Genomic DNA, 14611 nt, shown 5'->3' on the forward strand with positions numbered 1-14611 from the left:
CTCACCTACTTAACCAGCATCAGGCTTCTCTGAATAGGAAGCTGAGAAACTTGCTTCCCACGGTCCCTCACTGAGTGATTTTAAACAGTCCTCATGATCCCTATGGCACTGACCTTACCCCTGCCTTGTCTGGTATTCCTTTCTTCTTTGGCCACTGGAGCTCCATTTCCGAGAAATGCATAATGAATACTCCTAGCAGAGAAGGGGCCCCCGAGGAATGAAGGTGGCGCGTGCTGGGGCTGATAACAGAAACCCCTGCTCTGTGGCTGCGGCGGGGGGTGGGGGTGGGGGGCCTGTCTCCACACTGGAGCACAAAGTCTGGCCGCTGGTTTTACTGTCTGGAATCATAACAGAACTGAGGGGGATCTTACGGGATCACGGAATCCGATTCCCTCATTTTTTACAGATGTGGACAATGAGGCAATGGAGGTGGGGTGATTGCCTAAGATCATTCTAGTGTCAGTGATTCCAGTTGGGCCTGGAACTCTGTTTGACCCTCGGTGCAAGTGGCCTTTTCATTGGAATGCTCCTCAAGTAACCATCTAACTTGAATCTTAAAACTGTGATTTTAAGATTAGTGAGCCAGAGACGGAGCTGGCGGAGTAAACTGGGACATGATTTATCCCTGAAATGTCTGAACGAAAGGGCTGGGAAACCTTTCATTTATTGCCAGCCGTATACCAAGTTTTGACGAGTAATCCTGCCCTCCCTGGGTCCCTTTGAAGAATTCTGCCTCAATTGTGTCTTCCAGAACCTCTTCATTCTGAGTAATACACTCCTCCTGGCATCATTTTATTTTTGGAAGAAGGTGTAGGGATGCAGAGGTCTCTACTGGAGCGAGGGAAGAGGCGTAAGTCCGGGAGGAGCCGGTGGGGTGGAACTAAGAACTAAAATGTCAGATGGAGCGGAGAAGGAGCTGTGTGGTAATGAGGGGAGTGGGGACAGGGCAGCGGCACCATGAGCAGGAGATGATGTGAGGATGGTGGAGGGAACCGAGGGACACAGTGACGAGGGGCCTGGATCCTCACCTTGACTGGCCAGCATGTCAGGGCTGCTCCAGACTGTGGAGCTGATGGCCTCGCCGAGGGGGGCCAGAGTCCCCAGCTCCAGATCCTGGTCCTGCCAGTAGCCTGGGGAGAGAGTCTCCATCAAGGATGAGCCCTACCTACTCGCTGCTGCCCTTTGGGACACTTTGGCTGCTGGGGGCGGGGAGAGGACAGGCGCCTCTGAAAAGCAGCTTCTCCGGGGTCCTTTCTGAGGGAAGAAGTGAGGGCTTTTCCTGGGGGGGGGGGGGGAGGATTGCAAGTTGCAAGGAGGGTGCTGAGTGTCACCAATCTGTCGTATAATGTCAGAGATCCTTAAAGGATCCTTAAAGATCCTCTAGTCCAGTTCTCCCATTTTACAGATGAGGACAATGGAGCCCAGAGAAAAGTGAAAAGTCACTTGGGGAAGGTCACTCCAGCACATGAAGGATACGCAACGATTGTTCATTCCTCAGCCAGGATTATTCTTTCTGCGACACCATAGCATGTACTAAAATCACAGCAGATTTAATAATTAGGAAATACGTCCACTCTTCATCCTTTTAATAAACCTGTGCAATACACTCGCTGGTGTTAGCCTTCCTGTGATGCCGCGCGGGAGCAGAAGGCAGTGACTCGACCAAGGTCGCACGAGCAGAAGAACACAGACTGGAAGTGAAATGCCTGATGCCAAGTCCGAAGCTCTGTTCCTTTCTAGCTGAGGCCCCTAGCGGTGCGACAGACGCGGTGGGGGCGGTGGGCTGGGGCTGCCGCCTGATAGCAGGCGCACAGCTCGGGGTGTTCCTCCTGCGTCCGGCCCGGCCCGCTGGGCTTCCCGGGCCCCGCTCCCTGCCCGCCACAGCAAGCCCCAGGGCCCGAGTCGCCGCCTCTCCCCCGGCCGGTGGCCCTGGGGCCCGCCGGGCCAGCGCTGCAGAGCCCAGGGCCCGGGTCCCCAGCTCCGCCTGGACGGACAAAGGAACCCGCCGCGCGAACCGGCCCGAGTCTCCCGCCACAAGCCACAAGCAGCCAATCAGGGGCGCAAGGCGCGGTGACGTCACCGGCTGCTGAGCAGAGTCCGGAGCGGCGGCGCGTCCCGGGCCTGGAGTCGCGGGAAGTTAGCGGGCGGCGCGGGCGCGCTGGAGCCGGACCGGGCACCGCGGCCCGGGGATGGGGGTGGGTGCTGTTCGCGGGTTGGGGCCCAGCCTGAGAAATGGGGCCCAGCCCCTGAAGGACGGGGACGGGACGAGGTGGGGAACTGCGGGATCCGAAGGCGAGGGGCGAAGGGACTGGGGAGGGAGGAGACGGGCTGTAGGGGAGGAGAGGGGAGGGGTGGGCGCGGGGGAGAGGCTGCGCTGGGACCCGGGAGAGGCCTTCCGAGGGTCGCCCCGGCCGCCACTGGTCCCCACACACGTCCTCCGGCAGATTTGAGAAAAGACTTCTCCAGCACGAGAAGCGCTCGTGCCCCGATGGGGAGGGACGGGGATACAGACGAGAGGTGGGCAGGAAAGGGGGCGCGCAGGGCTTTGGGCGAGAGAGGCAAGAAGGCTGAGGATGCCCGAAGGAGAGGTGACCGGGCTAGCTCGGGGCCCCTGCGAGCCAGGAGGGACGCCCCCGCCTTCTGTGGACCTCAAGGCTGCAGGCAGCCTGACGCTGGTGAGTGTTTCCTCTTGTTTTCCAGGTTGCGTGTTTGTGGGCGCTTGGACGCACGGTGGATGGGCTGCGCCAAAGCTTGGGATGGTGGAGGGTCAGGGAGAAGCCGGGGAGGGGGCAGTGCTCAGCCCCCCAGGACCTGTACTCCGCGCGCAAAGGAAGCACTAGCCAGGGCTTGGCGCACATGAACGTGGGGGGTGGGCAGGGGGTGTGCGTCGGGGGTGAGCCATCTCCTAATTTGGCACAGGCCCTTCCGTCTGCTGGGAGAATCTTCAGCCACGAGTTCATTTAATGTCCAAACAACCTTGAGGCACAGGCACCTCGACCGAATCGCTTTGTAGAGGTGAGGTCGTGAAGGGTCCAGGGACTTACCTAAGACACACCTCTCCAGAAAGCTCTTTCTCTCTCCCCTGGGGCTCTCAAAGCTTTCTCATCAGCGCCCTTTCCTTCGTGTGGCATTTCCGCCCATTGTATTGCCAATCGCTTGTTGGCATATCCGTCTCCCCCTCTAAACTTTGCGGCCTGACCTTATTCACCTTTGTATCTTCAGCTCTTAGTGCAGAGCGGCCTTCTCTGTGCCTTCGATTGGCCCTCGTCCTTCAGTCAGTCGCTGCTGGGGCTGTGCTCTGCGTGTTCTGCGCCAGGCAGAGGACAGAACTGCCAGCAGCCTGGACTTGGTCTCCACTCGGCTCTTCCTCCTTTCATCTGTACTCTCTGGCTGCCTTCTCCTCACTTGCTTTTCTCCCTGCGTATATGTCTTTCATCTCTCCCCTCCTCCTGCGTTTTGCTGGCATCCTTCGCCCTGTCTAGGATGAATACTTGAAATGGTAAGGTAAGGCATTCACATCAGACTCAATTGTTCAGATGAGGGGACTGATCATTAAAACGAATAGTCTCCAATAAATGGCATCTATCGCCTGTAGATTTCCATGGAACTCACTCTGGTTTGGTTTGTAGTGTGTTTTAAGAACCTGATGAAGAGATAGCTGTTTTAGGTGGGGTTTTTTTTTTTTTTTTTTCCTTTTCTTTCCCTGCTGGGATAATATTTCTCCCTCTAATTCTGAAAGGGGCTTATGATCTCATGTCTCCTCTTGAAACCTATCTGGTGGTATGCCTGCAAGTTTTCTCACTGTTTTTTATAACACTGTACACCTGTAATGATAAATTCTGAATGGCCACTCCGCTGACGGCGGACCAGCAATTACGATGCTATTAACAGAAACATGGGTAAGTAGCAGAAATTACAACCCGGGCTGCAAAAGCCTTGTGCCTCTGGGTTCAGATTGTGCTGGTCATTTATGACATCAGCATAAATTCCTTCAATGGACTCCCCACTGGAAGGGAGAACTCAGAGCTCTCTGAAAGGGTGGCATGGGCTTTGCAGTGGAATTTATGAACATTCTGTTCAGACAGGGTCATTGGAAGGGAGTGCAGACATTGGACCACAGAGCCACCAGTGAGGGGCGCCCGGGCTACTCATAGGGAAAAGCAGTAGGAACATTCCAGCCAAATGCGCATTATTGTTTCCTTGCTTATAAAGCCTTCCCATTGTCTGCAGGTCAAATCCAGATATGTTAGCTTGGTCCTCAAGATCCTGGGCAGCCGTGCTGCCACCATGCCTTTTGGCTTTGTCTTTTCTTTATCCCTCCCATATCCCAGACATGATGCCATTCTGAGGTCTTTCTAAAAACCCTTGGCTTTCCTGGCTTTCCTTTCCTGCCGTAGCGCTGCTGATAATGCCCTCACCCTTCTTTACGCTAATCCCTACGCATGCTTAAAATCTACTTTATGTGGCACCTCTTTCAAGAAGTCTTCCCTGATTGCCCCAAATGGAAAACAAACCAAGTGTTGTTTCTCTGAGTTACAACACTTTATCTACTTTTCTTAAATTATGCATCACTCTATTTGTACTCCAAGTTTGGTTTCCCTCTTAAATTATGAAGATTTGCAGGTAGGGTTGACATCTGTTCATCTCTGTATCCAGTACTGGCCAATTACTTAATAAATACACCCTTTATTGTGAGAACTAGGCTCAACATCTGCCAGTGGAGAGGAAACAGCAAACCAAACAGGATAGGAAGAAAGAGGGTAGGTCGTCCAAAGCTGAAGCTCTAGGAGCCTATAATGTTGTGCTATGGTGGGAATCGATATTCACCGATCACCTGTGTACATCAGAATCCAGGTTAGGTGCTCTGTATTCATGATCCAGAAGAACTCTTTTAACAGGTGTTGTGATGCACACGTTAAGGATGAGTTGACTAAGACTCAGAAAAGTTAAGTAACTTGTCCATATGATGGAGCCTGTGAGTGTGGGGATGGGATGGCTGTCTGACTTAGACCCTCTGACTGCAGAGCCCAGACTTTTTGCACAGCCTTGCTGCTCCCCTTCCCTCTCCAGAAGCGTGTATTGTGTGTGTGTGTGTGTGTGTGTGTGTGTGTGGTGGTGCTGGTGGTGCAGGAGTTACAGGGGTCAAGGGGCCTAAACAATAGTCTGGCCAGGGGCGGGTCACCTAAACAATAGTCACACTGCTCACTGCAATCGATCAGAATAAGTGTAGTGAGATGGATGCTCAATGGATGTGGTGATGGAATGATTTGTACCCACTGAATTTCACTGTTAATTGGATCTCTTCATGTGTCTTCATCTATACATTTGGGGGATCCTTCATTCACCCCCACGAGCCTTACAGTGGGGGACTTCCTAGCTAACCAAGCAGCAGATGTGTTTAGTTAAAGCTAACAGAATCCCCTCACGTTCTTCTCGCACTCTAACGTCTGGGCTGAAAACAGAAAGAGTGTCTTGTTTGCCCTCCATTGCCTTGGGGGGATTCCTTAATTCTTGGTTTATTTACTCATGCGGTCCAGTATCTTTAAGACTCCTGGTATTTTAAAGGACAAAGTAGCCCTTTCACCCACCCGTGTCCTTCTGATTGATTGTTCCCAGTAAGAGCAGCGGGGTAGGTGTTGGAGACTTACCAATATGCCCTTGAAAACACCCGTGACTCATGTTTGCTCATACCACATGCCTCGCATATAGTAAGTGCTCAATAAATATTTATTGAATAGATGAGTGACACAAATGAATGAAAATGTAGAATGTCTCGACTCCAAGTAACTCTGGGAGGGAAGTCTCTGAAAAGGTGCCAGTATATTCCCGATTGCTTGGCTCATGTCTTCCCTGCACCGTCCGTTCTGGGAGCCTACTGTACATTGCCCTTTGGCAATGAACATGGTCACTGGTGCCTATGTGGGGTGCTGGGATGGGGACAGAGCTGTCTCATGGGACCGCTGCTGGCCTAGCCGGTGACTGGGTCCGGAGCTGCACTTCCCTGACAAGAGAAATCCAGCTCCCTGAGTAGGAGTTGATGATGATGGTGATGGTGATGATGATGATGATGAGTCAGCATTTCTGTAACTCCATAGTTAAAAATACTCATCGTCCCAGCCTACTTGTTATTCCTCACGACACCATGACAGGTGGGTGGAGGAGTGTTATCTCCAAGGGAAAAACACGGCTGGGGGCTGTGGCCCAAAATACTGAGGGGACCCACTTTTAGGATCGGTTTCCCACACCCTTCGCTGGGCTCCCTGGCCGGCCAGGTGATCTTGCTCTGACCCTCCCTGACCTGAGCTCCATGGTGAATCCCTGTGTGTGTTGGATCGCACACGCACACGGAAGAGAGTGGGTGTGGCAGAATCAGAATCAGAACTGGCCCCTGGAACTTTTCTTTTTGCCCAGAGCCACATTTTTCCTTAACTGTGAATGTCTGATTCTGTGCTTGGAGGAAGGTGGGCCAATCCCGGCTGAGCCCTGACTTAGGTGCTAAGATCTGGGGATCGGTGCTTTGACCCGCGAGACTTTAGAACACAATACCTTGATCAAAAAAGGACTCTTTTAGTACTTAATTTTTACACTTGCTCTCAGGGCGGCTGGGGATTCTGCTCTCTCGCTTCCGCCTTCCACCCCTTTCTAACTTCGTCCTGCCCGTGGAGCGTGAGTGCCCGGTTCCCCACCACCCTCCGTACCACGGCACAGTCAGGCAAAAGCTGGGGCCGCGAGAGGTGGGAATTACTCTGTCGTGTGAGATTATCTGTCTTTTCAGGTGTACATCCTGCTCATTCTGTTGCTCCTTGGGGACGGGCCTCTGCCCCCTCACAGGCTGCAGGACCTCCCGAGAGGTGCCCCAGCTCAGCTCAGATACGCTCCAGCTCACATCTGCTTCAGAACTTCCGAGCTCAGCGCTGCAGGGCGGCTGCCTCCCTCACCTGGGCCCCCCCTCCACCCTCTCTCCCGCGGGGCCCAGGAGACCTCGCTCCTTGTTCCCTCCCCCGTTCTTTCTGTTGCTGTCTGGCTTTTCCTCCTGGAGTCTTGTTTATCTCTGTTCCCTCTGGCTCCCGGCAGCCTCCTGGGCCTGGAAGGCATTATTCTCTCAGCTTTGCTTTACTGTCCCGGGAGGCCAGCAGGACCTATGTGGAAATAGACGGTAACCGGAGGTGGGGAACCGAAGCTTCACTAGAAGGAGGGCCTGTTATGCTGATTTGCCCCGAAGCTTGCGGAAGCGTGGCCAAGAGGTTCAGACATACAGAGGTTCAGACATACAGAACCGGGAATCCTGCGCTATTAGATAATCCAAGAGATTCGGGTCTGGAAGGGGCCGATCCAGGCTCCAGTAGGTTTATTACTGAAGGTTGGCAGACAGATGCCTTTTGGTTCATTCCTAACCAGGTCGTTGAAAATGAAAGGCTTTTGTTTCCTGGGCTTGGAATGGTGTGTGGCTAAGCTTTTCCAGGCTGAATGAGGAGGAGGGAATCTTTGGGTTAGCTGGCTAGCTGGCCTGTGGTGGGCGTAAGGGTGGGGTTAAAACAAAAAGCTTATCTGTATGTTAACCCTCTTTTCACTAAAACCAAAACCAAAACCAAAACAGCAAAACAAAAAACCCACCCAAAACAAAGTTAGTTATTCCAAGTGTCTTGCAGTATCCAAATGTTAGGAAAAAAGTATCAAACTTTGATATGTCATGAATAAATATATTTTGTATATTTCCGAGAACCCAGCCATCAATCTGCATGTCTGGTCATTTTCTACTGACCCCTAATGGCCAGAGATGGTTAATCCTAAGATCTTTTTGATTCCACCAGAGGTTGGAATTGATATCCTTTCTGACCCCCTGTTACCAAACTTCAGTAATTCCTCTCCTCCTTCTGCTATGCCTAATTCTCCCCCAAATATTTCCCCTCTATCATTCTTAGAAGCACAGAGTTTTACAGTTGACAAGAATGTGAGGTATCATCCAGTGCAAATCTCATTTTTTAAATGTCTGTTTATTTTTGAGAGAGAGAGAGAGCAGGGGAGGGGTAGAGAGTGGGAGACAGAAAATCCCATGTGGGCTCTCCACTGACAGCACAGAGCCCGATGTGGGGCTCAAACCCACGAACTGTGAGATCATGACCTGAGCTGAAGTCAGATGCTTAACTGACTGAGCCACCCACGTGCCCCGCAAATCTCATTTTAAAGAAGAAAAACCAAGGACACGTCAGTGGTTTGAGCATCTGAGTCTTGATTTCAGCTCAGGTCATGATCGCACAGTATAGTGAGATCCGGCCCTGCGTTAAACTCTGGGCGCGCTGACAGCGAGGAGCCTGCTTGGGATTCTCTCTCTTACTGTCCTTCTCTCTCTGCTCCTCCCCCCAACCCCTCAAAATAAATAAATAAATTAATTAATTAATTAATAAACTTTAAAACAAATACAGAAGAAACACCAAGGCTCAGAGAGGTTAAGGAACTTGCGCAAGGTCACACACCCAGTGTCTGGGAGCTGTGGTTAAGAAGCCCATCTCCTGTGGTTCTTGTTATCTGATAGCAGCCCTGTGGGCCAGTGAATTCAGAGGTTAAGTTGCCAGCTAGGGTGACTCTACTTTCAGTGACATCTACCGTCGCTGCTCCCCATGGCAGTGAGGCCTCCCAGGACCCCAGACCTCAAGGGAGGGAACGCTCCTAAACGCCAGGCCCTTCGCTGGTAGAAAGGCTGCCTGGGGACAGGCTGTGTGCGCATGCGTGTGCTGGCATCTGGTGGTGGCCGGCCGCGGGATGCCGAGCTGACCGTGAGCAGGGAGACAGCTACAAGAGAGGAGAAAGCAGAGGAGCGTGTCCTATTCTGGAGCTCAGGAGAGAGAAAAATCTGGAGGCAGAAGTGGGCTTGTGGTAGGCTGGGGGGCCCCTCAGAGGCTTAGTTAAGATTCCAAGGAGTGGAGACTGAGAAGTGGGTGGCAGAGAAGGAGGTGGGGACAGCTGTTGCTTTGATTTGCTATTGAGTCAGTGTTCTCGGTGCATTAGCACTGGGAGGGAGCCCCGGGCTGGCCCCCAACCAAAACAAGCCCCTCTGTAGCCAATACCGGCGCTGTAGCAAGAACTGCAGTTGGGAGGCAGAGAGGAAGGGGATATGATCCCCAAAGAGCCCCTTCCCGGCCTCAGTTCTGTCCTTCAGGGACTGGGCTGTTCTCTGGACAAGCGTCTAGTGTTCTGCACCCAGAGGCTGGGAGGGGGTGGGGCAGAGCCCAGAGGATGTCTCACTAAGAGCTTTTGGGAGAGTGGCCTGGGTCTGCGCAGGGGGCGGGGCCGTGCAGCTCGGGGGGCGGGGTCTGTGCAGCTCGGGGGCGGGGAATGACGTCATCCGGTGGACAGTAGCTCTGAGCCATTTTCGGAGTGTCCATTTACCCCACCTCCTCATTCCTGCTCACACACAAAGAAATCAAGACAGGTGCCGCCTGGGGTCTGCCTGACAGTGTAGCCGCCAGGAAGCCGGACTTCCTCTGAACTCCTAGATGTCTCCCTGAACCAAGCGCAGGCGCTTCATGCTCCTTCCCTAAATTTACCTTGCTGCTTTCACAAGTACGGAATAGAACTGGGAAAAATTCTCCCACCTTAGGAAACACTTGGGAAAGGAAAAGTAACAGAGGCAGTGTGGAGTAAATGAAGGCAGAATTCTGTCTAGCTCGTTGGAAAATATGTTTATGGGAAAGTAAGGGACTTTCCCGTCAACTGGGAAGGAGCGAAGGAGCCCAGGGACGGGGGGGAGAAATGGAGAGTGGATGCCCCGGGGAGGAGAGACCTCAGGCCGGGCTGCTGGAGGGCGTGCACGGACCCCCTTTCTCCACAGGCTCTACTTACTTATCTGCCTTGCTCTTTGTGTCCTACTTAGGACATTTCAGGCTGATGGCTTGGTGTGGGGGGTATCAGTGCTGTGAAAAAGTTTTAATTTGTTAGAAGTCAGGCAGGAAAGCATTCATCTCTGCTGGCTCTGATTTTACGCACTTGTTTTTACCGTTTCCCTTCACTGGGGGATCCGAATTGAGGCGTGGATGGCAGGTTCGGGGCATTGGGGCAGTAGTGAGGAGCGAGGAGCATGGTGACATAAAGAAAACTGTGTTCCACTCCACACACCCACACTGCTCCAGCCCCTCCCTCAGTCCTAACAGATGTAGTCTCTTCCTTTTCCGTTTCTCACTTAAAAAATGTATTTTCCAGAGGGTGGCACATTGTCCGATTAGTCTTACTTTGTGCCTTCCTGAGGACCTGAACGCTTCTGTGGAACATACTTTCTTCACAGTCCCTAGAATGGGGACCCACTGATCTGTTCTTTTCTTAAACCTTCACTGAATATCTTCTCTCTGGTGAGGTTGTATGCTCAACTTTTGTTCTCCAAGATGCACACACATCCCAACCTAGTTACTCTCTTTCTCATTCAGCATGTGCCTCTCAACACACAGGACATGCTACAACTTTCACTATTCATATCTCTGTTTTTATTCTTTTTTTCTGACACAAATACACTGCTTTTCTTATGACCCAGATACAGAGCCCTTTTCATAAGCCCATTATTAATCAGAACCCCTGACTTCCAGAAAACCATATGGCTTAAACTCAGAGATTCTCCCCAAAGCAGAATTCAGGCTCCCTCTTCTGCTCAGACTCACCAGGAGAGGGACAGAATCCTCTTCTCCCCAGGGCTGAGGCTCAGGCCATCTGTCACTGACACTGGACTCCAGGGCTTGGAAACCAGAAGAGAGTTGGCATGAAGCAGCCGTGGAGGATAAATGAGAATATGTGAGGCCCAGGGGCTTAGTGGTGGTGGTTTTTATATTTGTTTGAGATGATAGGATAGAGATTAGAGGAGGAAACATATAATATGTGTTTGGAAAGATTTCATCTTTAGGAATTAGAGTTAAGAGTTAGTAAGAATGAGTACAATTGTCCTGTCATTTTTGAGTTTGCTGAAGGACAAATGATTAGGAGCAGATGGCAAAACTGGCCCCTCGTTTCATAATAACAAGAGAACTTGGCCTTGGGCTCTTCAGAGGTTGATCTAGGTCGTGCTGAGTCTCGGGTTACTTGTCATCGATGTATTTATTAGAGTCTTGCTGGGTTTCTAAGAAGTATCAGGTATTTTAGTCAGAGACTCAAGAACTCAGTTCACCCTCTGGAGCTTTTTTGTACCCTGAGTGTTTGGCTGGAAGTCTAGAATCAGAATTGGAAGCAAAGGATCCAAGCAACAGAAGAAGACAAATAAATGTAGGAAGCTAGGATCTGCATATTCCAAGGAAATCTGGCATTGGAAGTACTAGTTCTCTAGTCTGCCTTGCTAATATCTGAGAGTATATGAAGGAAGTACAGAGCTAGGTCCTGGTTAGCTTTGAGATGAATGGCTGAGATAGCAGCCTACATTTCTTTTTCTTTTTTTCTGTAGGGCAAGGCGATGCTTCTGACCTTCCTGACCCTGAACTGGAAGCAGATGAGCCAAAGGTGCTTATAATTAGCAATCAATACACATTAGTGCAGGTCTAGCTGGGGTAAGGGGAAATAAATCCTTAGAGAAGTCTACATTTTAGTTCCTTATATTATTTAGCTTTCTTATCATTCTCCTGGAGATCTCCAGGAGGCAGAGAGATGAGAGGGTTAAGGAATCCCAGAAGTAAGAGCTCACATAGAAGAAGGATATGCATTTTGGGAAAAAACAAAAGTTTGGGAGACCTGCATTAGAATCCTTTCTGAAACACGTCTGCTGTTCATGAGCACAGGGGGCTCAGGGAGATGAGTAGATAGGAGATACTCCAGCTGTTACTGTAACCCAAAGTCTGTCTTCCTGAAGGCTCGCTCATGGAGATAAATCACTTCCATTACCTGTCCTTGAGGAATGAAGTTTCTCCTTGTTTCACATGAGGAAATGGAAGAAGGGCACTGGAGATTCATCCTGGAAGCCTGCCTCCCAACTGGATTCTACTGGAGGTCATTCATAAGTGTTAACTCTTTTATGAACTATAACTAAGAATTGGATATGGGGAAATCAGCATTTAGGGGAAGATAAGCTTGTATAGTCCTGATGTTAGGGGAGGAATAGGCCATCTAGTCTCAGACTGGCAGGGGCTGAGCATTCTCGGCTCATTGCTGGACTTGACATCATCAGCTTATTGGCAGATACCCCAAAGAGTAGCAGAATCCAGTTTAAAGATGTGCTTTCTGAGATTTAGCCAAGGACTTGGACTCTCGGATAGGATGGTTGTATTTAAGGCCACCTAGTTCTGTACAATATGGTGATAAAGATGGGGGACGTGAGTCAGGGTTTTGATATTTGTTTTCTATGTGTCTCCTGTATTAAATTCCCTCTGTTATCTATTCAGATAACCCATCCACGTGTATTATCTTTGTATTTACTGCTGAGGTTGAGGGAAAAGAGAAAATAAGCACCATGAAAGGACAGTTTGTGTTGCTCATCGGGCTAAGCGGGGCCTACTTAACAAATTGAGTAGGGCTCATTTTGCATTCCACCTTTATAATGTATGTGTGGGACACCTGTATATAAACAATACCGTCTCAATCTAAAACATGACTATATGTAGTTCTGTTTTTAATTTGTGACTCCACGTATGGGAGGGAGATGAGAATTATACCACTGAACCACCAATACTTCACCCTTGTGACTCCATTTATGGCAAAACATCCGGTTCTTGGGAGGCCATCTGAGGTCACTATAGGCCCTAGTCTCCTGAGCATTTCAGACAACGCATCTTCTCAACCTAAGTATTACTCTTCCTACTGTTGTATAGATGGTTGTGAGGACTTTTCGTATCTATATTGCAAGGCTTGTTCCCCTCTTTCTAGCTGAGTAGGTCGGGGGTCATAGCCAAGATCATGTGTGTGTTCCTGGTGGGGGAGGGAGGGAGCTGCACCTTGGAGAGTGGCGAGCATGACGTTTGGAGGGAGAGCAGGACCACGGAGAGCAGCAAGAGCCTGGAGAGGCTTGTCGGGGGTAGCACCATGGAGAGCTCAAGGCTCCAGTTTGTTCTGTAAAGAACCAGGGAACAGGGACATGGGATAAGGCACCAGCTCTCCAGAAGTCAAACTGAAAGAACAGACATCAGGACTTCTGTTAGGGTCATGCTATACCCATCACTTGCTCTAAAAGCCCTCCTTAAGTACTTTGTTTGGACCTGTCACATATACACCCCAAATTATATAAACAGTGAGGACCTCCATGAGATTGAGTTTGTCAACATGCGCCTTAGTAATTAGGACAATTACATAGGTATTAGGGGTGGTGGAGGGGGTTTTAATTTGCTACAACCAGTATCTAGTCTAATGAGGACAACAGTGCCACTAAGTCTGTGTCCCCTCAGAGACACCAGGGCATGAGAAAACCAAAGTGTGCTAATCACCAGATGGAGCATAAGGTGTTTCAGAGTCAGCGTGCCTTGAGGCACCCACAGTTGCTGTGAATAGTCCAGTCTTCATCATGCATGGAAAAGAAGGGTGGATCACTCCTCTTACGAAGGCATTTGTCTTCAGGACATTAGTTGGGACATTCAGTCAGTCTCTTTACACTTAGAGACATTTTGGTAAAGGGGCACACAGTTCTCTCCTCAGTACTTGTTCCTTCAGTGAAGATGTAGCTTTACTAAGCCTCTATTCTGCAAAAGATCGCAACAGCTTCATGTGCTCAAGACTCTGGAAAGCTTGGTTTCTCAGTCCAAAAGGTTGGGTTTTCACTGGGTTATAGGTACCCTGAACAGTAGGTGGTTCTGACTCTGTAAAGAGTCATCACTGCTGCTTATCTTGCAGGAAGAGGCTGCTCTTTGGCTCCGGAGACTTATTCTTTTTCGCTTTACAGTTATACATGGAGTGTTTATTCTTAATTTGAGTTTGTAGAGACCTGAATCTTTCTCTGATGGCTTGCCTCTCCAGGCTCTTTTCCTGATGGTCTGTTTCTCTCTATCGCTTATGCGCATTCCCAGGGGGATTGCTATTCTCAGAGTTTATGCATAGACCTTTAGGACATGACTTCATCCAGGAAACAAAATGTTCCAGTATATGGGCCTATAGCCAAGGGTGAAACAGGAAATGTTACATTTTAACATGAGGGATGAAAGGAGAAGATAGGATTACCCAAACTTTCTAACGCCCTGGAGATTTTTCATTCAGTAGTCTGTAAGAAGGTAGTCCAGACCACCAGTTGCTTTCATGGAGAATCTGGAACCCAGGTTACTGTCCTTAGGTGACATTCTGTTACTGAGAAGCAGATGACCAAACAGAGATTGCAGCACCAGTGCACAGTCTACTGGAGCTGGAAACAACAAAGAATGTGACTACTCACAGCCCCCCTGGGGCTTTAGCTCTCTGCTGATAACTATGAAGATATTATTCCTAGCATGTGACTTAAGGAAGGACAAGCAGCCTTTGATCCCATTCTGCATATTACGTGGACTATAAGCAAGTTGTATGAGCAAGGAGTCCCAAAATCAGATCTAGGGGTTTACAGAGCAACGACACAACTACCCAGTCTGCTGTTTGAAAGTGACCAGAACACGAAATGCCATCTGTGGAATTTTATGGCTGCAGAACTGTGAGTCATTCTCCAAGTGAACAGGGAATGTCTCCAAGAAGGCAT

At 50.1% G+C, this 14611-nt stretch overlaps 1 protein-coding gene across 2 annotated transcripts in view; it reads right to left on the bottom strand.

The window, feature by feature from the left end:
- The window catches only part of CADM3 (cell adhesion molecule 3), a 29346-nt gene that overhangs the window by 10716 nt on the left and 4019 nt on the right, over positions 1-14611 (bottom strand). Inside the window, exon 2 of one of the 2 annotated variants that reach the window (XM_039246393.1) lies at positions 1029-1130. The exons of the other annotated variant lie outside the window; for it this stretch is intronic. Coding sequence (XP_039102324.1) covers positions 1029-1130 — 102 coding nt within the window. The remainder of the gene's footprint in view (positions 1-1028; positions 1131-14611) is intronic. 2 annotated transcript variants of the gene reach the window in all.

This window comes from Hyaena hyaena, unplaced genomic scaffold (genome assembly GCF_003009895.1).
Source record: "Hyaena hyaena isolate Hyena2069 unplaced genomic scaffold, ASM300989v1 scaffold_281, whole genome shotgun sequence".
Taxonomy (NCBI): domain Eukaryota; kingdom Metazoa; phylum Chordata; class Mammalia; order Carnivora; family Hyaenidae; genus Hyaena; species Hyaena hyaena.